Source organism: Python bivittatus, unplaced genomic scaffold (assembly GCF_059951505.1).
Source record: "Python bivittatus isolate LINGU-HERP-01145 unplaced genomic scaffold, Pbiv_v1 ctg000980_np1212, whole genome shotgun sequence".
NCBI lineage: Eukaryota > Metazoa > Chordata > Lepidosauria > Squamata > Pythonidae > Python > Python bivittatus.
The window spans coordinates 46,870,188-46,887,258 of record NW_028277125.1 but is presented as its reverse complement, the minus strand read 5'-3'; the positions used below and the strand labels follow the sequence as shown (position 1 = coordinate 46,887,258).

Sequence of the window (17,071 nt, the reverse complement as noted above, 5' to 3'; positions counted from 1 at the left end):
ATAAGAAAATCCACCACCAGCATGTTCAGTACATAGAAACAAGGCACCTGATTGGGCACCAAAATTTTCCATGAATACTAGAAATAAGAATATCACACTAGGAGGGAAGGAAGGAAAATTTGGAGGGACAACTAGCTGTTCTTAATTTCATCCCAAAACTTTTTTTTTTTAAGTGTTTTTCTTCTACCTGAAAAGAAATACCAGCATAATGTTCTCTCCTTTTCTAGCTGGTGACTGTGACCATTAACAAGACTGCAAGTAACCATTCATGAACAACAAAGTCAAATCCTGACCAAAGACTTTCGGAAGTCACACATTCCTTCGGAAGAAGCCTTCCAAGCTACTTTTAGAAAATTACCATCTTGTCCTCTTATTTAAAAAAAAAAAAAAAAAAGATGCATGGAATGGGAAAAAGCCACTTAAAGAAAGATCAACAGGAAAAACACATTTAACAGAAATAAACTGTTTTTCAATAAAATGGCAAAATATACAAATAAATCAAGTTCAAAATAAATAGAATAAATTGTCAACACCACTGCATAATGGTACACTCCACTGGGATCACAGATTATTTATGAATGTATACATTCCACTTGTGCTTTTTCAGAGATTATATAAACAGTCAGCCAATATGGAATACTATTAGGAGACCATTACCACTTAGAAGAGGGAGAATACATGATATAATACAACATTAAAGAGTATAGATATTTTGGAGTGCAGTAATACATGGAAACAGATTTTGTGAGGAACCTGTGCTTCACAAGATGATGTTGACTTCTTATCAAAGCATGGTCAGCTGTCAGCAATAATGTAAATTGAAATCCAATGCTTGGAACTTTACAACTTTGATTTAAAAGGTCTTGATACACTGTATTTACATGTACTGGAAATCTGTGCAGCATTTAGGAGAGAGAGAGAGAAAGATACAGTAACTGCATTGGAAAGCTTAGCCTGAGATACAGTTAAGTTTCAACTACTGAACAACCTTGAGTGTAGCTACAGTATTGTGGCACCTTATGTAGACATACAGATAAACATTTTTGTGAAAGAACACTCTGTAGACATCCAGATAAACCTCTGTGGAAAAAAATGATGTATGGAATTAAGAGCTCTAAGCCTAAGCCATGGCATTCCCCTGTGTTACCTTCTCCTGTATAATACCAGTTTAACTCCTAATCTTGGAAATTGCAATTGTGATAGTTCTTTTGTCAAATCCTCCAAATCCATGAACAAGTTTAGAGATACTACAATCTTTGACCAACCAATTAAGGAATCAATAGAGTGGTAGGATCAAACCAAGAGGAATTACATCTAAGAAATGACAGTAACTATAAAATGACTGATGTATGAAACAGTAAAAATAAGTGGAAGAAATGTACGTCACAAATAATGAACAGCTCTCAGAATATGCACCTTTTATTCTCTTTCAGTAACAGATCCTAGCCTCCCATTGTGGGATGCACTGTGAAAGACTGCCTTTGGTTGCAGCAGCATGTTATTAACAATAGCACAAATGTGCTACAGATACCCACCAAAAACTACACACTTCCCTTCTTCATCCATGAGCTAATCTAGACATAGGTTGTGCAAGAATGCACAATTACTCTGACTTCTAAGTGAAATAAGATAGAATTTCTAAGGTAAAAGGTCAGGTGAGAGAAGGCAAAACATCAAGAGGCTCACGCACTTTCTAGTACTTCATACATTTATAAGATAAATTATTTTTAATCCTATGTTCATTCTCCCATCTTCTGAATTCAAGGCTCATTGCTTTAATGCTAATTCAGTCTACACATTTATTCTAGAATTAACCAGAAGATGGTTTAGTATCACTTACTTTATCAAAAGATAAGTCATTGCAGCATTGCTACAGCAGCTAGACAGGCACTTCAGTGGAAATAATGCTAACTGCCAGCAGTATGATAACAAAAGGATACAGAAAGCACATGGATCTTAACTGGTTGCCTATTGCAATGGCCTTTTACGCATATTACAGAAATGAAATGAACCTAAACCAGCAAGCCTGCAAATTCACTCTATTCTAATCTAATTCCGTCTGCACAGCTACTTGTGGCAAAGGCTGTCTTGGGGATTGGTCTCGCAGGAACAGAAGTTGAGATTATGAAGCTTTTCATGGTGCATAATCCAAAGGTGGCAAAACAAGGAATCACTGACACAGAAAGTTCAATGCAACAAAATAATGTTTTGCCAGTTTGTAGTCGTCATGTGAAGATGCCACATTCTAAAGATCACAGGAGATGCTGTACAGAATCCAAGGACTGAAACAAATGTGCTTTAATTTATGGACATTTTTTTCTTCCATAGTAAGCTGGAGGAGGGGGGAGTATCTGGTAGTTTAAATAAATAAATAAATAAATAAATAAGAAAGCAAGCAGGCAGGCTTAAAGGCAAAAGTATTTTTAAAAAACCATTAAAATCTAATCCCCTAAATACGAACACAGATTAACCAGAGGTTTTCACACAGAGATGTAAACATGATTTTAACTGGATATTAGAACAATGCATGAATGTGCCTTGTTGTTCATATGCTGTCTAGTTCAGTCAAGAAAGTCCAAGTGTTCAAGCTTTGTTCAGACTACTACCACCACGACCACCCCACCAATTTAGTAAATGTCTGAAAATGGAATTAGGCCTTTCTTGCTTGCCAGTTGCCTTTGTTGCCACATCAAAATAGAAAAATATACATTTAATCATTTGTTGGAAATGTACAGCCATTTTGACATGCTGGCCTAATCATAGCTATCAAGTATTAAGAGGTAAATGCTTCTGAAATGTTTTCAAAGAATTCTTTATTACATTTACCTGAGGGACAAAGCATACATGTGTCTCAGAGGTGGGCCTAGTGATATTGCCTTTGTCTTATCAGCCCTTAGCATAAAACATAACGTTAATTATTTGTGGGATTCCATCTGCACTGTTAATTGCCAAATTACATCTCTATACTACCTTTGAGAATAATTCACACAAAAACCACCATGTGAGAGTTGCTCAAAATTACAGAATTGCTGGTGTATATGAAGTAGTTTATTGCCACAAGCAGCCACAACCATGCGGCTGTGGCTTCTGCATAAACACAGCTCACTTCATGGAACAGCCATCCCTACAATTTCAAAGTAGTCACCAGACACTTGCTTTTACAGGTAAAATGGCACCTAGTCATTATATAGGGCACCTCAACATGATCAGAAAGATCAGACAGAGCATCAAAGTAGGAAAAAAGTGTCTTGGTGACTGTTGGGTCAACTGACATTTTTATTGCTGGATACTATACTACCTGTTTCCTAAGTATGCCAGAGTGGTTTTTGCAGGACAGTGAAAAATTGGCCAGGAGCATTATCCACCATGCTACCACAAACCTACAGAACTTCTTCCTGTAATAAAGGTATACAATCTCTGTGCACAACTTGGTAAATTTAGAGCAGTCATGGATGAAGAGAATGAAAAAGAATTGTAACTTTCAAGTGCCATTTCTTCACATGCCAGAAGGATTAAGATGCTGCTATATTTCATTTTTCTAAAGAAAAAGATGCACTCTACAAAGCAGGGGAGGTGGGGTACAGGGGGAAAAAAGTGGATGACTAATGCCAATTATGTATCAAAAAATAAAAAGGATTACATACTCAGGTTATATTGCTCTTTGCTTTCATAAATGCCAGCTGATTTCACAGCATATCCCAATAACCTTGAAAATTAACCTTGGGATTTGCTGCTTCAGAGAAAGCATACACAATATTTTTGGAAATTAATTATGCAAGAGTATATAATTTGATTTACTGCAGTTCATTCTTCATTTACTAAGCCCTAATTTTCAGCCACACATGGATTATTAGTACTTACATAGTCCCTATTTTTTAAAATTGGGCATTTAGGTAGCCGGTTAAGATCACTGAAACTTTGCAAATCTTCCGCACTCATAGTTTGCAGGCTTAGAAATGGAAACACTTGGGGCTAATTGCAACCCCCAAATGAGGTCTTCATGATACTCATGTTCGATGAGACATTACCTCACAGAAAAAACATTTCAAGAAATAATTATCGTTTTATGAAGACTTAGCAATGTATTGTCCTAAAAAGTATAAGGCATTCACATTAGTAAGTGCAAAACTAATTCACAGGCATTTGAAGAACTATTGTAAAAAAGAAACACACACACACTTGGTTCAAAGGACTATATATCTATAAGACTATACAAAAGCTTAATGACCATTGCTGGCTACTGAATCCCAGAATGAAGAAACAATATGACTAGCTGGGATAAAAATGCAAGGAGCATTTCTATCAAAATCTGAATACTTGATGCAGATTCCAAACTTCTCCAGCCTTCTGGTATTTGAATGGGAAAGGATCCAAACATTCCATTCTAAGGTGACAGTGAAAGTCACATTACTTACCAAAATATATTTGGATATTTTAAAAAACTGCTAAAATGATTGACGTAATACATGAAAAGCAGAATTTAAATAATTTGAGCAATGTTCCTAAAGACATGACTAAATTCAGATAATCCAGTGGATGTTAATTTTATATATTACATTTTAATACATGTTGGAATCTCAAACTTATGAACAGGGGAGGAGACCACTCATCAGAAAGTAAAATCCAGCTGTGATGCAGATATTGACAGAGCAAATACCAAGAAGTCAACTTTCAAAATGCTACCTCTCACTTTGTTCTGAGAGCACATTTATCTTGACATTGGCTGGGGGCCTTAAAGAATACAAATCTCTTCCATACCACAATTTTTTTCAGGGATAGAGATCACTCTTGAAAATCTAGACTCTGGAATACTTTGTCCTTCAACTATATATGCTGATTGGTAATAATTACAAAAAATTATATACACCTCTAAAATATTTAGGAAGTTCTATAAAATCTTTTCATGACAAACCAGCATAATCATTTGGATATAATCAGTTTGAACAATTCAGTATGTGTTACGGGGAACAAAATATGAAAAGAGATACATGAAATACAGGCACAAAAACAGTTAAGAATCTATCTGTCATAACAGGCCAGATTATAATGTATCATTTTCAATAGCACATTACATTAGAAAATTCAACATCTAAAGGCATAGCATTTTGCAGCCTCTAAGAAGTTTGTCTGCATTTCATGACAAGCCTGAAGAAATTAATAGGTTAAAAATATTATGCTAGTAAAAGGAAAGTTTCAAAATGTCAATCCTACTCAATGATATACTGTAGCTTGCATGGAGAAGTCTCTATTGTGCTTCATGGGAACTCAAAAATTCTTGTGGGTAACAATGAAAAAAAAGCAGCTGTTTCACATTTACAGATTAAACTGCCGAATAAGAATCACAACCTAAAATAGAATAAACTTCACTTACGTGCACCAGCTGTTTGGGAGGGGTTAGGATATTTGCATAAGCAGAGCTACAGAGAATTTACATAAGGTTCATCTCAAGTTTGCAAGGAACCAATTCCCCATCTGGAAAGTATCCCTATAAATTCAGGGTTCCAGCATGAAGAATGAAAAAAAATAATTAAGGCTTAGGAGGTACTGTGGCTAACATATTCTGGAGGTCAGCCCAGATGCTATTCTGCAGAATAGAACCTTTTATCCATATATTAATACTGGATTTCACTGTTGTATTTCTTATAAGCAATGGGAATGGCACAGGCAACTCAGGGTCTCAGCAGTGTCAAATGAGGTTGTTTAAATACATAACTGCAAGGCATTCCTCAGGGAATGCTCCCCAAATACTCCAAAGTAAATTGCAACTTCCTGAGGTATGGGATGTTCTTCAGGGAACATCCTGAAGATATTACTTATTTTTCATGCCCAAGTGTTCATGAAAATTCTGCCCCATACAGCCGATTAAGAACTGAAGGTTAAGAAGAGGACTTCTAAAGAAAGCATGTATGGAAAAACAGAAATTCTCTCCCAGTTGTTGAAACATATCCCATCTCTTTTCTTCCTGCCCCCTAGCCTAGACTCCCCTAATACAAACTGACTTTATCTTAAAAGATACTTGTAAAATCTAAGAGAACAGGGTGGCCCAGCAGCATCCACAGTTCTAAGAACAGAGCCTTTGGGAAGATTGACTTTGGCTATCAGCATAGCAGCATTTTTAAACAACAAAAGATTCAGACCTATCTTAACATACCTTTCTTGAATTACAAGCTCTTTGCTGAAAGTAAAGGGCAGCATGACTGACAGTACATCAGACTCTGAAAATACCCCAAAGTTTAGACATGCACTCAGCAAAGGAGAAGCAGCAGAAATTGCCACTGATCTCCCAAATAAATAAAATACTATGTGCAATTTTCCAGGACACAAATACTATCTCTGAAAATCAAATCCTCTTTTTTTCATATGGTGCCCACCTATTTTCCACTCTTCCTGATCTCAAAACTATGGCCTCTTAAATGGCATGTCCACATGCACAATCCAGAAAGATTAACCAGAGGGGCCGCTCGCTTTTCTCCAGTCTCTCAAGAGCAACCTGTGAGAAGTTCTTTAAGGATCATTCATATTTTTTCCCCAAGCCAATACATTCTAATACCCTTTTGTCATTTTAACTAAGGGGAAAAACAATAAACAAAAGATGGGACCATTGGGATACAGTCACAAACAATACAGTAGAGTTTAACTGGAAATATCCTGCAATATTTACAACTGCAAAATATTTTTTTTAAAAAGAATCATGATATTGCTTGAAAAATAAACCACAGCTGCTTTAACTTTTCAGCACATATTTAGAAGGTTCACCAATATAACTGGAAAAATAGACCTGATTCTGCTCCACTTGGAATAATGTTGCCATTTGTCCCAGAAGGATGCCTCATTGCTCCCAAGCTTTGCTTAGGTGTTTGCTCCTTTTTTTCCTTCTGTGCTCTCATTCTCTGAGTTCCCCTTTCTTCCCAGTTTTGTTTCCTGCTCCCAGGATGTCTTTGGTCTCAGAGCACTGGGTGCAGCACAGCTTTATAAGCACAAGATAATGGTGGTCGCAGTCAGGGAGAAGGCAAAGGATAAGGATGAGGACTAGTCCTGGTGAATTGGGGATGAGGATGGAAAGCAGAGAAAGAGGATGAAGCCGTGTGACAATTCCTAGATGGTACCTTCATTATGCATACTGTGGTTGGACTTGTTGTGAGTTACACAGTTCTGTTCATTCAGTAGATTTGCCATCTCATCCGGCAAACCATCATGCAGTTCTGTAAGAGTCAGTTCTATTTTAGTGGTTTCACTGTCTGAGGACTGAGGTGTTTTATCCATTCGAGATGCCATTAGGGCATTTTGGTATTGCTGTCTTGAAATCTATACCAAGCACATTAAAAGATACAAAAAAGTTCACAATTAATATTCTCTTTGATGCTGCTAGCATTAAGAGATTCATAAATCATAACTTGCCTTTATTGAAAATAAGTAATATAATAACTGTTCTATAAATGTTGAATTCCAGGACAGTTTGGGATCATTTAGAATACATTTCCTTTTAGTCAAGGCAGAATGGATGGCACCCATTCTAGCATCCACAATGTTCCAGTCCCATCTATTGCTCCAGAGCCCAGTCATGTTGCAAATTCCACCTGAGTTTCCCTCTCTCTCACCCCTAGCGTTGTACAATCATGTCTCTGTAAGTATCTTAGCTAGCTGACTGGCTTAACTGTTTTCAGTCTGAAAAAGACCATATGTTTCTTTCTGAGTCAAACCTCCAACAATCAGATCCTCAGATTCAGGCAGGAGCATCGTTATTCCTGATCAGCTCTCCTTTGTGATCCAGAAAACCTAAATTTGTCAGAAATTTGCTATGGCTGTTCCTCATGCAAAGAGCCACTTTCACTGTAAATTTCATAGTATTTTGTCTACAACCAAAACAGTTACAACTTTTTTTTAAAGAAAAGCAGATTTTAAAGAATCTTAACTTGAAAATCTCAATACCCATTTCTATGTAATATGCTGATATCATCCTATCCTAATAATACATTTCATCTTGCTCTGAAGAAAAGCAATATTTACTTATTTATTTAACTTTAAAAAACCAGATTGTAAAGAAGTTATATTTGAAAACATCTTCAATGATTTTAATGAAAACTAGCATACCCTCATAATCATCTTATTCAAATTAATACAAAGTGAGATCTCTCTCACATATAATTATGTTTTATTATGGCACAAACAGTAGAACTATTTATTTCTGAATATTCAACATTTGTTAGAATAAATGACAGTTGCAGTCTATGAATACTAATTAAAACATTTACTCCCTCAATATGGAGAAACTATAGGTGACTGGAAGCACTTATTCCTTCAAATAACATTCATAGCGCTTTAAAGAAGAAAAGCAGGATAAAAACATGTTAAATACAATTCAATAAATAGAATCATAAATTTGACCAGCCCATAGAAATCATCTAGGCAAACTCTTTGCTTAGTGCGGAGTCTGCAATGCAGGTTATCACTTTAATGCAAGATGTTGTTTTCCACTTCCTATCAGTCTGCTCCATTTTTAAAAAGTGCTTGTACAGTTTTAAACAAAAATGTTGTACTTCAAACTGGACATAATATTCCAAATGCAGATATATTCAGGCAGTTATCCACCTTAGACATCAGATTTTTTTCACAACTACTGTATTTACCCAAAAAATAACCCTGAATTTAAAATGACCTATGCTTCCTCAAAAAAGAGACTATATATATATATATATACACACACACACACAAACACAGAGCAAAAAAACGTGCACAATGCCCAACTCCACATCTAATTGCTGACTCCATCTGAAACCAATTTTGGAGATTTCCAAATGAGTTCAGAAAATCAGAAGTCTGGTAGCGCCTTTTCCAATTAACAGATTTTATTAAAAGGTATAAGCTTTTGTGAGCTAGAGTTCACTTCACTAGATGAGATTCTACCAGACTCCATTTTTGTGCCACCATGACTAACACAACTCTCCTCCTACAATGTCTACAACAAGCACCAAATGAGTTCACATATCACACACTTATGTCTATATGTACAAAAGGGTGGGATCAGGAGGAAAAAAAGGATTAACTGAACAACTGCAAATTATTATTAATAAGGTATACAATTTATAAAATTAATTGATTCTGTGTTTGCACATATTCTTTTTCCTGCTTACAAACCACTTTCCCAGAGTAACTCACAAGTGCATGCACACAGATGTTCATATTCTTTTCTTCCTTTCAGCAGAATCATCAAAAAGAAGGAAAATACAGACATGCACACACAGAATGGAAATTGGATGAGGAATAGATGTACCTATAAAGGAAGGAAAGAAGGAGAATGGAAGGAACAAAACTGGATGAAGACAAGGTGAAGAAGGTCTATACCCAGAAAGAAAAGAGAAAGAGAAGCCCTGTTTGGACTTTAAAGAAAAGGTTAAATCAATTAGGCAAGCAGCCCCTCCAAAGCAAGGGGCTAATAGCGCTCCATGGTATCAACCCTTTTTAGCAGGAACCTCTGTAATCATCTGTACTATCTCCTATCCACTAAGTTGTATTCAATAGCTTCTTCTATTGTTATTAGTGGTCTGAAAGGACACCCTCAATTTACATTTGGGGAAAAGCCTGATAGTTTATCAAAAACAATCCAGTCTCCCCCATGTAATACTTACATCTTTGATTTTTTGTTAATAAATAAAAAACTCAGCTACATTCTGTTAGCTTCAGTCCTGTGTGCTGACTTGTCAAGAAACTTTTATAATAATTGTTATACCTTATAGCTCTGTGTCATCCACAACCCAACCTGAACACCTGTACTTAAAACATTTACTAACAAGTTAAATCAGAGTAATCTTCCCTAACATTGGTGCCCACTATATATGTACATTTCAACTATTAGAAATTCCCTTTTAGAATGCCCATTACTATGAATACTGGGAGCTGAAGTCCACATATTTGATAGGCACCAGGTTGGGAAAGCTGGTATAGAACCAATAGGGAAAGACCTGTGGCCTTCTGCTTAAAAATCTCTGTTCAAATAAAACCAGTGCTGTTAACAAGAATGACTGCTTAATCAGCTGTGGATCCACCTGACAGCTTTATCATCCAATCCATATTTTTACTATCCTCACCTGGGATATGGTGGGAAACTTGCCAAATGCTTTGCTGAAATAATTTTTCATTGCATTCTCATTATTTAAAAAAACAAGGCACATTTGTATAATGATTATAAGTTGGCTGTTCTTGGATCTGCCTTTCTCACCTTAAAAATGTGGACAGCATTTGTTCAGTCTTCTGATACCTTACCCATTTCCAAGATTTCCCAGTACTGCAAATCTAAATTTTGTTCTCATGTTGTTATACACCTGTAATTTCTCATTTTTAATATGCTAGTGATATCAGATCAAGCGGTGAGGACACTTTCCAGCAGTGAGAATGAGTAAATAGAAAATGATCAAAGCTACTTTTCTGTCTCTGTTACTCACATTCTCACACATAATACATATCCATCCATCCCATCCACATTCATAATTGTCCAAATCATTAGCAACATTTAAAAGATGCCTTTAAAGTATGAAACATCCAGAAATCAAACAATTTGGAAACAGAATTACATATGAAGAGACAAACACAGGGTTTCCAGCTCTGCTATTAAGTGGCTAGAAAGTATTTGCAGGAAAGAACAGGCAGGTGGAAGTAGGGTCAACAGGAGGATTTGTTTAACCTCTATTGATTCTTCCCAACAATAGCTCTCAAATTACCATTAGCTGAGCAAAATTCATTGTAGAAATGCTCATTTATGAAATTAGAGTTTAGCTCTTCCCTAAAAGAAGTAGAAGATCACTTCTAAACAGATAAAATAATGAGCTTCTGCATCTGAAAAAATTCTTTCCAAATATTGGGTGTTTTATCACAGCAGAATTAGAACTGACTGACAATCAAGAGTTTATGGACAGCCTATATTTCCAGACTATACCCTACAGGTAGAAGATCCATTTTTTTTCCTTTCTTACCTTGACATATTGAATGTCTGAGATTGCTCTCACTGAGTAATCTGGAACATATACTTGAACAAATGAGGAGTTCAACTGATTGTTGCTATTCCCTATTGTTGGTGTCATGGCATCAATGCGATCTCCTCTGTTAAGAGAATCTGAATGATTTAAGCCACAAGTACGAGGTGGTGACTTATTTTCAGCTGGAAAAAAAGAAAAGAAAAAAAAGTATGTTTAAGAATACAATTTAAATCCTAAAGACTAACATCAGTTCATGGGATAGACTGAAGGCTGCTTGAGATAATTGGCAAGTTACTTGAATTTAAATTCATGAAGCTAATTCAGCAAACAAATAATGTAAATGTGGGTCCTTTGTTTAAGTTTTCTTGTTCAGTCTCCAAAACTATTTTGAACACAAATGAACACAAACAGCATTCAAATTCACAATAAAATATATAAAAATATTAATTTAATATATAAAAATATATAAAACTCACAAGTAAATGTCTGATGCTCATAAAACCTTTGGGGAACTAGGAAATTTTTCCACAGCACTATCAGAAAATAATATATCCCAAGTTATAAGAGAAATTAAAAGGATTATGCATAAGACTAGTATAAGTCAATGAAAGAAAAAATGAAAGCCTGATCAAAGTTTCTAAATTAAACCTTAATTTTCAATTTATAGATGTTCTAAGAGAAACTAATAATGTTTCTCAGTTTTCAACTAAGCGATCATATTCTGTTGTTAATTAATATTGCACCAGCCAAAACCCATACCACAGTGTAGTTAAGATTATTCCCCAATCTTTTCTGTTCTGTACCAATTAAAGCCAATCCCTATGCTATATTTGCTGTTTCAAGTTCAAAACTGTTTGTAGGAAGGAGGTCAGGAAAAAAAAGCTCAGGAATATATTGTCACATAATTACTGAAGCCTGGCAAAGTTATCAGAATATTTTAGCAGTGTTTAATTATCTTAGATATCTGAACACCCACAGCGGAATGGAACTTAATTGTGGTTATTTTAAATGCTTTTCTGTGGATTACAGGAAGAACACCTCAGCATATCACAGTGAAGACATCTGCAAAAATAATAACAGACAACAAAAGAACTGCAACTGACAACAGATAAATAGGTGTTCAATATAGATACAATCCTATTTCAATTAATATCCCTCCCTCACCCAAGATAGTTAAGGCAGAGTCAATTTAAGTTTTCTTCTTGACCTGGGCTTAAATCAATTTCCATCACATAGTTTCATCAAGGTCATCTCTGTGGTTCCTTATATCCACTAATTATTTTATTTCCTGCTATCAGCTATCTAGGGGCACCTACTCTTTCCATCTGCTACAGCAGTTGTCAGTCCCCCTGCTCACCTCTTCCAACATATCTGTCTTGCCAAGACTGCTCTCTCATTCATCACTCAGTCACATACCATAGAACAGCTTCACAATGGCAGCTGCAGCTTTGGGGCATACCTGTACTGACTATGACCATATCAATAGCAGAGCTCTTCCTTTTCACTGCTACTCACTTGTCTCTGCCAATTGCCAGCTTCTAGTCACCTGTCTACCACTCCAGGCCAGTCCTTCCTTAAACTAACTAACTAACTAACTAACTAACTAACTAACTAACTAACTAACTAACTTCCTTTTCTCATATTCCATTTCCTTTCTTTCACCCAGCTCTCCCTTGTTCTTCCCTAATCACTCTTAGAGTAATATTCCACAGTCTATAATCTGCACTTATACCTCATCCACTAATCACACATATAAATTTAATCCTACCAATCTATTATCTAATACCAGTAGTGGAAAATATGTGTAGCCCACAATTGGAATGGTGGGATCTTGCTGTTGGTGGAGCTTGATTTTCTTTTTGCAAAAGTTTCATTACCAAACTAGGTAATATCACCCATCAGTTACTATGCTACCTAGTTTGGTAATAAACATTTGCAAGAAGAAAACCAAGCTCAGAGAACACCAAGATCCCAACTATTATCTAGTCCAATAACAAAACAAATCCAAAAAACTCCTGCACACTAATGGTGTGTTGCTGTGTGTGCTTAAAAAAAAAACCCAACAAATTTGCTGAGGCCACCTGGTTAGTCAGAACTACCCTAAAACCAGGCTCTCACATCAACTGTTGTGTAAGGCATTGAGCAAGTACCATTCTAGTGTGCCTTACTATTGCTGATCATGCTTCAGTTGAGCTCATTAGAAAATAATGAAAAGACTAAGATGGCTACAAACTAAGAAAGAAAAGAAAAAAAGATCTACCTTATATTTTATACTTATTGTTTCATTAAATAATGAAAAGACTAAGATGGCTGCAAACATTATGGCTGGCTAAGACAGATGTTATAAACTCCCACAGATGATAGCACATCAGACCTGGCATCATGAAAAAGACAGACCAAGACAACAGCTGTATTCCTACTTAACAATAAGCCAGAATTCTGACTAATCCTAGCTTATTGTTCACAAACAGTATGCTTATGGAAACTGGTTGTTCAGCAATAAGAGTAGTTAAAGAAATGAGGAACTAATAGGGAGAAAGTTTAGTATCTGCATCAAGGCTCTCAGATAATTTCTCCCCTAATATATCAAACACAGGAAATCAATCATTAAACCAATCTCCAAAAATAATTAAATTATAGGAAAGGTTGCCAATTCCTACAAATAAGAAAAGTAGATTTTAAGTGTCAAACGTCTACTTTGATTATAATAGTACAGAAGCCAGAGACCCAGAGCTGGAAAACCAGGAGGGCTAAGGGCTTCACGGCTGACACAGAAAGAAGGCAAGGCAGTGGCTGAAGGCATTCTAAGAAACAAGAAAACCTAGTCAGAGAAAAAGCTGAGTGGAAACAAGATATTAGAATTAATGACCTGGGCAGTGAGAGAGGTTTGCCCATCCAAACTAATATAGGATATTATTTTACATTGACTCAGGCTATTGATTGATCTAGCTCAGCCCTGTCAGTATTTAGGTATTTTAAGATTTCAGGCAGGAAATTTTCCAGCACCACCTGGATTGGACTGAACCTATGACCTCCTGCATGTGCTCTACCACTGAGCTACGTCTGCTTCTATAACCAGTATCCATAGCTGCAAAAGACCTAAATTTGAGATACTGAGTTTTCAGTTCACTGGCTTTTAAAGGACGTTTTGGCAGTGTTTGCAAATGTGGCTGCTATGATCTTCATCAAATATAGCAAATTAGAGACTGTGACAGAATGGTTCAGGGAGTATAGTAGTTCATTCATGACATTTTTTGAATGAAATGACCTAAAGGGGACAACATACAGACCATTTTAAAAGGATTCCTCCCTTTTTTGTTGCTTCGCTCCACATGGAAAACACCACTCAGCATACAAGACTGTCTGGAGTCAATGTTCCTACTCTTCCTAGAGCTTTTAGAAGATTTAAGTCTATATATTTTCATATACAGGACTTGACACAATCTATAGCAGTGGAACAATCTATATATTCTGCATAACTTTAAATATATGCTTAGTTCTCGGTGGTATTTTTAAAGATGTGGGAAATGTTAACTGTCAAGGAAGAAGTTTCCATGACCTAATAAACTTCAAGACACAATTTGTTTTTATTTCAATATCCACTGTTATTATCTAATCAGAAATGTAAACTCAGGGCACCCACCTGGTTAGACACAAACCCTTTTTTTTCTAAATCAAAAAAAGTGATATGCGGTAAATATAAACTGTTGCTAATTAGATATAGGGTAAGTGCAATTTACCACAGAGCTACAAAAGAAGCAAGCGCGTTTACCTGGAGTACCTGCTGCTAGTAACTCTGTTCTGCTGACAACAAAGGTACGAGACAGGGACAAAGGAACTAAATGAGAAGGGAAAAAAAGAGATGAAACCAGAATCAGAGAAGACACTAATATCTATAATCAATAAAGAGATAATCAGTTTCCTCATGGTGGAGAAATCAAGTGCAATTAAAATGTAAGTAAAGGCCATAAAGAGAACAATGAAAAACTGGTTGGAAAATAAACTATAATAACATTTAGGAAATCAGATGTCATCAAACAATACATGCTTCTTTCTTAGTTACTTTAATAGTTCAACATTCTCTGAATTTGGAAATAAAGTTCTGTTAATGTTTTTAGAGTATCCTTACTAACCACAGAAGTTAGAGATATACAGTAGAAGATATCATCATAGGCTGTTTAAAGGAAGTAACTGTTCCATAAACACATGCATTTTGTATCTTTGTGTTACAATATAAGTAATAAGCACAGCTCATCCCCTTATTCAAATAGACCATAAAAAATGAGCCTTGCAAAAAATGAAAATAAGAGATCATTTTGCTATCTTTTTTCAGATAAGAAATAGCATTTATTTCTGTATAATCTTTTGCTGTCAACAAGTACAGCAACTACATAGTCTTTTAATCCTACCCCAAGAATTCCAGATTATACCAGATGTGATAGTAAATACCCAGCTTGATGGAAGTTTGGGAGGGAGGGAGGGAGATTAAACAGTTACTTCCCTAATATCAACCCGCACAGAAATCCAGCATGCAATTTTTTTCACCTTGTTGTAAAAGAAGAGGAGTCATTCCAACAAAGGAAGTGATCAAATAGTATCTGGAAGAGGAATTTGTTCCTTCAAAAGTAGGTACGTGGAGAAAGGTAGGAGAGCAGGACAATGCCAATATGTGCTAATAAATACTTCTAAAGTTGAACATATTGCTATCAAAAGCACCAGCAATGGTTTTCCAGTAAAACTGGTACAAAGATGAGGCCAAAGCAGAAATTCAGAGCTTGCCCCATTTGCCATTTACTCCTGGTCTGATATAACAAAAATAAATTCTGCTGCATCTGACTGGGTAGCTAGAAACCTAGCTCTAAGGAGAGAAAAAAATAAATCTCTATAGGGTTTTTTTAACCTACTCAGACTATACTATTGAAACAGCTGCACCGCAAGTACTTCAGGATAAAAACAATTCCCCCTCCCCCCAACAAATGCGTAGTAGATAAAGGTATAATATTTAACTCTAGAAAGTGATAGAAACAAGCTTTGTTATAGAGACACAGCTATGAACTGATAATATACTCCGGCCATGACTCCCAAAAATCTAAGTTTTAACAAATCCATTTATCAGCTACTAAAAGTGAGGATCAAAATCAATTATCATCGCCAAACAATTGTGTTCCTTGTTGAATGAAAATTTGGCATTTATTTTGCAAACATCAGCTAAATAGCATTCCATCTGTATTTGGATGGACTATATTTCAATCTGCTACCAAAAAATAACTGAGATGAACTGTCTTTATGAGTTTTTAAAGCAGAAACAATTATTTTATTATCAGATTTTCACTAAATAGCATTTCTAGGTACTATGCTACTTTCTTGCCAATAAACATTTAATAATATGATTTGGTTTAAGAATGCCTCCATGTTGAGTTGTTTATGCTAACAAAGTGTGTCATCCATTCCTCTTAATAACAGCAGTTTCTTATGGAGATCTTTTGAAATTACCTGGTGAAGCCGTGAGAGCCATAACTCCATAGTAAGAGAAAGCACCAGCTTCAAACTTCATTCCTTCTTTCCCAGCTTCCACTTCTACTTTTCCCTGCAGAGAAAAAGAAAGATAATGTTCCTGTGGAGTTCAGAAACATTCAGAATTAGAAGTAATGCTGGTCCCTTAGCCAGATCCATTAACTTCATTCTCCATAGCAATCATTTATTCTTTTTCAAAAATAGTTTTTCTTTTTCACATTTTCCAACTATAACTAGTTTACCTTAATTATTCCAGAGGCTGTATTTCTCAATTATATACTGATAATTGAACATAAAAGGTTTTTAACAAAGGAATAAACAGTTCTGTCAATGAATTAAATAGTTTCTCTGTGCATCACAGTGCCATATGTAATTCCCAATAACATTTGATGGAATACTTTATGCTTCTTCTTGTAGTATATAACTCTCTATTCCCCTCTGTAGTTTCCTAATGTTATCTTAAATGCAAGGCAAGCAAGCTTTAGAGGATCAGTTTAGTTGCCTGAACTAAAGCTAATTGATGGTGAAAGTGGAAGAAAATGGTAAGTAGAATGTAAACTATCAGAGCAGAAGACAGATACCAAAAT

General features: G+C 35.7%; 2 protein-coding genes across 7 annotated transcripts in view; one reads left to right on the top strand and one right to left on the bottom strand.

Moving 5' to 3' along the window:
* The window catches only part of NT5C2 (5'-nucleotidase, cytosolic II), a 77,480-nt gene extending 67,868 nt beyond the window's left edge, over positions 1–9,612 (top strand). Inside the window, exon 19 of one of the 3 annotated variants that reach the window (XM_088131699.1) lies at positions 9,203–9,612. In XM_088131699.1, coding sequence (XP_087987825.1) covers positions 9,203–9,265 — 63 coding nt within the window. In that variant the 3' untranslated portion in view covers positions 9,266–9,612. Of the gene's footprint in view, positions 1–227; positions 429–9,199 lie in introns of those variants that run through there. The other 2 variants (XM_088131698.1, XM_088131700.1) reach the window with 2 other exon arrangements.
* CNNM2 (cyclin and CBS domain divalent metal cation transport mediator 2) overlaps positions 374–17,071 on the bottom strand; it is a 124,596-nt gene continuing 107,898 nt past the window's right edge. For 2 of the 4 annotated variants that reach the window (XM_088131694.1, XM_088131695.1), the window contains 4 exons: positions 16,464–16,557; positions 14,743–14,808; positions 10,968–11,152; positions 374–7,305 (listed from right to left, as the gene is read on the bottom strand). In XM_088131694.1, the coding sequence (XP_087987820.1) occupies positions 7,096–7,305; positions 10,968–11,152; positions 14,743–14,808; positions 16,464–16,557 (555 nt within the window). In that variant the 3' untranslated portion in view covers positions 374–7,095. Of the gene's footprint in view, positions 7,306–10,967; positions 11,153–14,742; positions 14,809–15,515; positions 15,569–16,463; positions 16,558–17,071 lie in introns of those variants that run through there. The other 2 variants (XR_015794276.1, XM_088131696.1) reach the window with 2 other exon arrangements.